The following is an 8,871-nucleotide window of genomic DNA, read 5'->3' as shown; positions in this document are numbered from 1 at the left end:
GACAGGAGGGTGAAAGGACTTAGACCCAAGTCTCTAAAAGTTTATTCACACACCTAAACCCCACAAAGACGGAGATTTTTGCAACTTTTGAACATCAAAACTTTTTTCAGCTCCTTTCTTCTGAAGCTTGTAGATTGCTAACATATACTTAAAATCCAGGTTTTTTGTGTGCAAAGTTATTTGAGCTAACAATAAACTCTCAAGGCAGAAGGATTAAAAAAAGACAGAAGAAACAAACAGAACTAATGAAAGAGGGACAGGGAATCACTCACCGTAGCCTGCTGCTTCTCTGCTTTCTCAGCTGCCTCATTAAGCTGCTTTTGAAAAGCCTCCTGGAGAGATTTCATTTCTTCCCTAGTTTGTTGAAAACACAGAGCACAAAATTCATCACAAGTGTCCATTAGGAAATAATCCTTCAGATTCTAAAAAGGGCACCTTTAATTATTCAGGGTAACAGACACAGATGTACTGCGTCTACGAGTCTCGCTAATAAAATCACAATGACCCCATAAACTACAGTGCCAACGCGAGACAAAAATTATCTATGATGGAAGTTGGCCACCTTTTACATCTACTGCACAGCCTGCAGTGCAAAACATCTGCCAGTGTATAATTTCTAGCAAAAAGGACTGGCACCAAAAAAGTGAGGAGGGTGGTCTACTGGAAATGCCCCCAAATGGAACCATGCCATTACCAATAGGAACTAGTTTATACCTGCTTTAAAATAAACAGATAAATAATGCACTGATAAAATTCAACCTTCACCTGGCTCTCTCAGGAGTTGTAAGTTTAATATTAGGGTATATTCTGAATTTTGGTTCAAATACAATCGATTTAAGTACTCCAGATGAAGTACAAGCCTGAGGCTCTTGGCAAATAAACCCTGACCCTCAGTGAAATGCTGTGAGGTAGATTCCCTGCCACATTTTTAACGCTTCCTTCTTACCCTGAACTTCCACACCTCTCTGGAAGTGAAATCCCCTAAACCTGTAAACAGCCGTCAACTACCTGCAGTAGCTCCAAGGCATTTTCTTGGAGTATATTGTAAAAGGCTTTTATTTTCTGCAGGAGGGTGAGGGTTGCTCAGCAGCACATTGCACCAGGCGGGGTCTGTCTCTGGGAACTGCTGTTGTGCATTACACTTAAAAGCTGAATCAAAAAGAAGTCAACACGTACTTTTGGGTGGACCTTGAGAGACTTTAAGGGGTGATGTAATGAGCTTAGGAAGAATACTTGTTTTATGTAGTAAAATTTTCCCTCTGCAGACTCAATTTTCCCATCTGCAGCTAAGACCTCTTTACTAAACAGTCCATTAGTACTTTTAATCAATTAATGCCTCTGTTTCACAAAAGCTGCACAACAACCAAACCACTACAGAAACCCATTCATACATGGAAAGATGGAGTCTGTGACAAGGGCAGCTAAGATGCTGCGCACCTTCAGTTGCACCCAAGCTATTTAACATGGAATTGTTCAAATAGGACATTAGCTGAAGCCTTGCTTTCATAATGCATAGATTTTTCTGGAATACGTAAAGATCCAGATGCGAATGATCCTTCTCTATCACAGTAAAACAAGAACTTCTGTCGATATTGTATTATGGATCTTATCATGTGTTGAAGAGCTGAAGGTCATTTTATCGGTGATAAGAATGCCACGGGATTGAAGTAATGCATCTGTAACAGTGGAGGATGATGAAGCTCATTAAATATTTTTTTTTCTAAGGACGATTAAGAAATACAGATGCATTCGTTATACCATCTTGTTTCAGCGAAAGTGATCCCTCTATAAGTCATGTTTTCCTGTTATTGAAGCTGTGGTGTTAGGTGCTGGTCCAAGAATTAAGAGCAGTAAGATGAGTTATTTGCGATGAAGCACTAGGGGACTTGAGACTAAGGACTCGGCCGAGAACTTGCATTCCCAGCCACGGAACCTCATTATTTCTTACGTGCCTAATGAGTAATCTGGAGTGAATACTCCTCTCTCCTCCTAACTGCCTTTCTCACAGGTATCCGGAGCAAGTATTCCAACATTTGCACAATGACTAGTGATTTTGAGTGTCTACATGCAGAATATTTAATTAAGAGGCCATAATATATCATCTCCAAATTCAGAGATTGAGAGACATTAATAATTTAAATAACTGGGCATAGCCATCCACTAGTAATTTTCTAAAACTTCTAATTCTCTTATTTTTAAGAGAACATGTCATGACTAAATCCTTCCAAGAAATTCAAAATCCCTTTCTTTAGCAGCTATCTCACCACAGATTTTTAATATCTTTTCCTAACACAGATCCAATATCAGCAAACACATAATTTGTTTCAAAAATTTTGCAAAACAGCTTCTCCATCCTTATTTTACTGTTATAATTATCAGACTCTGAAACACAGGAGTATTGATAGATTAAAGTTAAAGGAAAGATGGAATTTCTGACAGTTTTCAGTCTGGAAACGGAAAGAGAAGGTGGGAGGTGGGGTCTTACCTTTGCTTTTGGCCCAGTTCCAGAAGTTTCTGCACATCGTTTTTGGCTGATGCTTCATCATTTTTCAAAGACTGGTAGCAAAGGAAGAACTCTGTTACCAAAGAGATCTTTAATATTATTCATCTGTGAAATGATTAATTTATTCCTCTCTCATTAAGCACTGCCAGCAAATTACAGATATTACCACTTGTGAGAACCGGAGGAACAGCCTGACATTTCTTCTACCAAAACCCTGCACAGTTAACTGTACAGGGCTGTTTTTCAAACATTAAATGAGAGTTAAGAAAATACGTATATTTAGAAACAAACAAACGACTAAAAGCATTACAACTGTGTGAGAAATAGAAGTGTGTGTATACAGAAGATAATACCACAGCTCTTTGCTTATATCTGGATCTCTGCAGTCTTGAGTCTAAAACATTCCATAGTATAATTTTGCCAAATACCACCTTCATCTGAGCTGCATGAGAAATCCCCTTCTGAAGTAACTTTCTTACAAGGGGAAGCACATTTCTCTAAGCAGTATAAAAACAATAATTAAGATTGGTAAAGTACTCAAAAAAAAAAAAAAGAAGAAAGAGGCAGAAAAAAAGAGGCAGAAGTCTGGAATACAAGCCAGTATACCATAATAAGCTAATACAGCACAGTACTGATGTACAGTTCCAGTATTCCTCTGTGAACAAACAGAACAGATACAGGGATTCTACTCCTCACATTTTTTCCTTACATCGACAGGAAGATAAAAAAATGCAATGTCAGAAAAATACTGTCCTTAAAAATGGCGTGAAAGAGGGAGACAAATCTGAACTGATCATTAATCTGAGTGTTTTCACTGGACCAACAGACTATATCCAGAAAATACAGGTGTGCTCTTAAGTGAACATTTGGTGATTTCAGGACCTCAAATCCAGAGCAGGAGTTTTGATCTCCTCTTCACTCTGAGGAGCTGATTCAACTTCCGAGTTCATCTGACTGTTGCCCTTTCCACCTCCCCACGACACCCAGCAGTTAAACGTGGAGGTGACTCAGCTCTAGCCGCAGGCTTATCTAGCACAATTTGTCAGCACGGTGGTAAAGCCGTGCCTGGTGGTAAATGCATGTCAGGCAGCTAAACCAGGCTGTACTCGCTATAGCAGTAACTAGTGTACGTAACTCATCAGCAAAGATGCACCCCGCAACGGCAAAGGAAACGCTTCATAGTAGCTGCCAGGACGAGCATGTGGTAACACCACTAAACCAACTTCTTCTTTTCCTTCCCTTCCTTTTTTGTTCACTATGCTCTATTTTCATATTTTCTTTGGGTTTTTGAGTATGCAGACAAACAGCCTAAGTCATTAGGATTATGTTTGAAAAAAGACCATCAGGTTTATGTTAAGTACAAGATTAAGAAAATAGCAATTATTCACATATTATAAAAAAGAAAGCAACAACAACAACAAAACTGCACACCCAGAAAAGAAACCCCCACTTTTTCTAATAAATCAATACCAGTATGAAAAAGTCAAATTAAGCAATCCTACAGAAACCAAAACAGAACCTAACCTGGAGGTTTACTTTAATGCCCTCAAGTTCTTTAGAAGTTTTCGACAGCTGACGAAGGATGTTGCTCCTTTCCTTGAAGACTTCTTTCAGCTGTCTTTCCAGTTCTTCATAGCCCTGTCTAACACAGAAAATAAAAGCATGAGATCTTCCCAAAACATTACTCAGTGCTTTGAAAACAGTTCATCCAAATTGAATTAATTCCAACACTCTCTGTAGATTCCAAATTGGAGCGTGTTCTCCTGTTCACCTATATAACAACTGCTTTCTCCTGACACAGACAGATGTTTTATATCTCAAAATGATGTTCTTCATCTGAATATGCAAATTATCAGACTGAAACACGGCAACTGAAGTGTTGTCTGTGATGAACAGGAGACAGAAAGGACATATTTAACACATGTGATGGTATATAGCGTGAGATTTTTCTTGTTTTCTTGTTTTAAAAGATACTCCATGCAAAACTCTGAACGTGTGAAGTTTTGTGACACCCAATGATTTGGAGAAAGGATCATTCAGATCTATTTTAACTTTGTGAAATTTTTTTCATTTCACGATTTCTCCTCACTTAAACCTCCTTACAGTATAAACTAGAACAGACAAATGTGCTAAGAGGAATCAAAACTAATTATTAACGAATGGCTCAGTCAACATAGTCTATCCTTTTCAAAACAGCCATTTCTACCTGGAATGTAACTATACAATTGAAAGTGTTTATAGAAACACACAACGAAATACGTTCAATGTATACTGGTTTGAATGAAATACAGATCCCACTCTCACAGTCCATTTCAGAAAAGAATCAAACGTTACGTTTCTTTCTAATACGACATACTGTTTCATTTAAAATTGTTGTTTTGAGGAAGGCTGATCGGTCAATTGAAACATCTGATTCTTCTATAACTTGATTTTATTTCTTTTTTTCCTCCTTCCTGTAAGTCTGGTTCTAAGAAGGAGGGATAAAAGAACCTCAACTGTGCAACACATCAGTACCATTTTATTATCAGATCCAAGACCTTGAAGTTAAACAGGAATCTTACTGCTCCTTTAATGAATTTTGAATGCACAGTTTAGCAAAGAAACTCAGTAAAGCAAATCAAATATGCTATCTAATATCAGTCCTGTCTATTTTAGCAACAGACAGCTCACGAAGTAAGTCAGATTTATGAAAACAGAAAATCATTCTATATTAAATGATACTTTGGAATACCTAGAAGAGATGAAAGTGAATAAAACGTCTCTTTCATCAGCATAAGACTTCAGGCAAAGAGTGATAAGGTTATATTGAAGTTTCAGCAATAACTATATTCATCTTTGACAGTAAGCTGTAAAATCAAGGCACAGAATTCTTTAAGTTTGCATCTCTAATGGAACACAAAACATCTCCAATTTCTGCTTGCTGCTGCAAAATAAGAACTGAGATGTTTTGGTCTGAAACGCAGCACCCAACACTTTCAGTGAAGATCTTCAGCACAATTGCTAGGTCAACTGTTTGATTTTACAGTAAAAGTTCTCTTTTAGAGGAAGGCTGAAAAGAAAAAGAGGAGAAAGATCCTCACACACCCTCTCACCTCAACTCCACCCCCAAAAAATTGTTAAGTTTTCCCAGAATGGGAAAACAAATCTACTAATATATTCCATAGCTGGTAGATAAAAAGCTCCGTTGTCAGTAAAATATTTTATTCTCTTGATATGTTTCGGTTTCTCTTTCAGTAAGCACTTCATTTCAAGACACTTTTTTCAGACCATCTTGATTATGTTCATCCACTAGAGGAAAGGAAAAACTGTAAATCTATTGGAGGAACAAGCAGTACCTCTGAGAACGACTGTAAAAGACACGGGGTGAAGTCAGTGCTAGGAGATAATGCCAGTCCTTCAGCTCTTCTTACTAACTAGTAACTAACCTGCTTTTGTAAGTGATGTGGTTAACCGTGATATGGATAACTAATGTTACCACAAACACATCATCTCAAACAGAGGTCACGGAGTCACACTCCTCTCAGGTTCACAGGAAAATCTGTATACCAAGATTACGAAAATTCCAAAATGCATCATTATTTACATGCAGGGGTTGGCTCAAATTTTTCTGTCAAATTGAACCAAAGAACCTAAGGACTTAACTCTAGCTAGTGCTGGGACGCCTGGTAATTATTAATGGACTGGTGGTTACGTGCAACGTAAATGAAACCTCCTGCACTAGGTTTCATACAGAAACACCTCCAGGTCCTCCTGTTGCCGCTCCAGCTCTGGTGATTTTAAACAAGGTATACATCTCTGGGAAAGAGCTGGATCACCTCCGCCGTACAAGCCCAGGAGGTGTAATCAGCCTGACAAGCTTCAGAGCATACTCCCATTTTAATTTGCGAGGAACAGGGGTCAAGGAGGAATTCCCTCCCGGTAAGGCAATCACCTAGTTTCAATAAGGTCACCGCTTCCATTCCTCTTCAAGCATCACAAAAAGTGCTTGACTGTCTCTTTTGCCACTGAAATGTCGTGCTTTTGTTTAAAGTTCAACCCTGCATTTTAAAAAAATCACCTGCAAGTGGTAACACTCCGATTTAAGGATCAGTTTTAAAGTAACCCCCCCTCCAATTCCAGGTCACCGTGGGCACTGCCAGGCCATCTCTCCAAAGTAACCAATTCTGCTGCTCCCTGGGTATTCCTTTGGCACAGGTTTCACTGTGGTCTTGTAAATATTGACAATCTGCAGAAAATCTGGTATTTCCACATTTTTTTAATTATTAAAGTTTATAACATAAACTATGCACGCACTCAATATTTTCCTTTGCACTATCTTGTGTAACACCTGGGCAGGGAGGAGGAGACAAAAAGCCAGTAACCAACTTATCACAGAGGGTCACAAACCAAACCCAGAACTATTAGAAGATACTTAAAAAAAAAAAAAAAAGAATGAAGATACAAGGCATAGCTATCAGATCTATTGACAATTAGGTCCTCAAAGGTTTTTATTTCTGGACAATATTATCTCTGGTATCCAGCTTTGACTCTTAGCATTGTGCCGATTTGAAGAGGTAGAAGAAATGAAGTCACTTTTTGACATGAGCACGCCCATATTCTGCAGCTGCACTAGGAAGTGAAAAGCACAGTGTATTTTCTGAAGCTATGGTGAGATTAAAACTAAAATATTTCCACCATGACCTAGAAAACACATCAATTACAAAACATAATCACAAATAAGGAATTTTGTCCTGATGACTATCAGGAAACTGCTCCATATTTGATTAGCTAGCAAGAAGATTATTAGTCTAATTAAGAAAAAATTGCAAGATGTAAAGCGAATGGACCAGATACCAACAAGACTAAATCAGCATAACTCCGCTCAAGTCAGAGGAGATTTAAACTGACAGAACACCTCATCTGTATTGAGGTACGTGGCTGAATGCAGCATACGGTTCTTTAAGAAGGACAGCATCACCTCTCCCTCCATATGGGAGGAAGTAAGAGCAGGAACTGCAGCAGGAAGACAATGAAATGTTAAACTCAGTGACAAGTAAGCTCTAACCTGAAAAATTTGCCCATGCTGAGCTTGGATGCCAGGTTTGTACTGCAGGACATTTCTGTTAGAAGCTGACTCAGTGACTGCGACCTGACACCCTGTACCACCCTGCCATAAACACCAAGATATCCCAGTGACTTTGAAACCTTCCAGTCCTCAGAAGCTGTTCACTCCTCATTTTGCAGTATATGTGGCCATCACACCCATTCCTCGGAAACCCGCTGTGTAATTAGATACAGATGAAATCTGTCCTCTGAATGTCAGGTTACACCAGTTACACCACTGTGCAAAACAACACGTCATTATCAGCGTATCCACCTGGCATTAAAATGAACATTTCTCGTTTTAGCACATGAATGTGCTTTTAAAAATGTTATTTATGAAAAGGAACCATTTCGCAGCCCTCTGCAATCCTCTAACTGCAAGTTGTTTGGTTTTACCACCCACCTGTTGGTGAAGTGCTGTGAATTCCGGTATCATTTGTTTTTAAGGGAAAAGCCCTTCCCAGATCTTTGTTCACGAAGCCAAGCCATGATGATGATGATGATGATGTTTTCAAGGGAATGGTGGTCCCTTATAGTTTTAAGCTTAGTCGGCTGTTTTGACTCTTCTGCTATTCTTACTGACATGATTTAATAGATGATAGTAAATATTTCAACAGATTCTAATTTTCAGTATGCAAAGACAAATACCTAGTAACTCTAAAAACTTGTGCCCCAGAGATCACTCCACCTCCGACTGTACTTTCCTTTAAAATTAGAAGTTAAGCTTTTAGTCCTCAAAATAAGGACTGAGTTTATTTCTTGCTGAATAATACACACTGTCAGGACAAAGTAAAATTGATTTTATTTTCCCACTAGGTTTACAAAGCCTATCTTTGAAATCAAACTTTTATAAGGATTTCAATTATTTATGGTACATAAATGTCCGTTACTGAAAAAACCCAACCCTTAAAACAAAAGAGAAAATTGGAATACAATCGGCGGTTTAAACCAAAGTTCAGTGAATGTTTCTTCCAGTAAATCTGTTGTCACTTATATTCTTTAAGTTGCTCTATTTAAGAAACAGTCCTGCTTCAACTGCAATTAATAGTTCAGGGCATTCTACTGCAATTTCTAAGAAAATTAGGTGAGATTGCGAGAAAGTCACAGTTTTGAGGGTTTGGACAATTTTTAAAGCAGCAAAAGTTAAGACTATACTGTAAACCTTCACACCTTCGCGTGCGTCATCATTATGTTTTGTATTGGGCAATTACCTACAGAGTGTTTCAGCCTGGGGATGGGGCAGGGAGGAAGAAAAGTGAACAGAAAACTTGAAGTTTTAGGGAAAG

The 8,871-nt window shown here is 38.4% G+C and overlaps 1 protein-coding gene across 1 annotated transcript in view; it reads right to left on the bottom strand.

Annotated features, from left to right (window-relative positions):
- The window catches only part of LUZP2 (leucine zipper protein 2), a 164,317-nt gene that overhangs the window by 89,022 nt on the left and 66,424 nt on the right, over positions 1 to 8,871 (bottom strand). Inside the window, exons 2-4 of the mRNA XM_010141466.1 lie at positions 4,028 to 4,145; positions 2,486 to 2,556; positions 273 to 354 (exon numbers count right to left, since the gene is read on the bottom strand). Of these exons, the coding sequence (XP_010139768.1) occupies positions 273 to 354; positions 2,486 to 2,556; positions 4,028 to 4,145 (271 nt within the window). The remainder of the gene's footprint in view (positions 1 to 272; positions 355 to 2,485; positions 2,557 to 4,027; positions 4,146 to 8,871) is intronic.

The sequence above is a fragment of the Buceros rhinoceros genome, unplaced genomic scaffold (assembly GCF_000710305.1).
Source record: "Buceros rhinoceros silvestris isolate BGI_N320 unplaced genomic scaffold, ASM71030v1 scaffold9848, whole genome shotgun sequence".
Taxonomy (NCBI): domain Eukaryota; kingdom Metazoa; phylum Chordata; class Aves; order Bucerotiformes; family Bucerotidae; genus Buceros; species Buceros rhinoceros.
The sequence above is the reverse complement of the archived record's forward strand: the minus strand, read 5'-3'. Positions and strand labels throughout refer to the sequence as shown.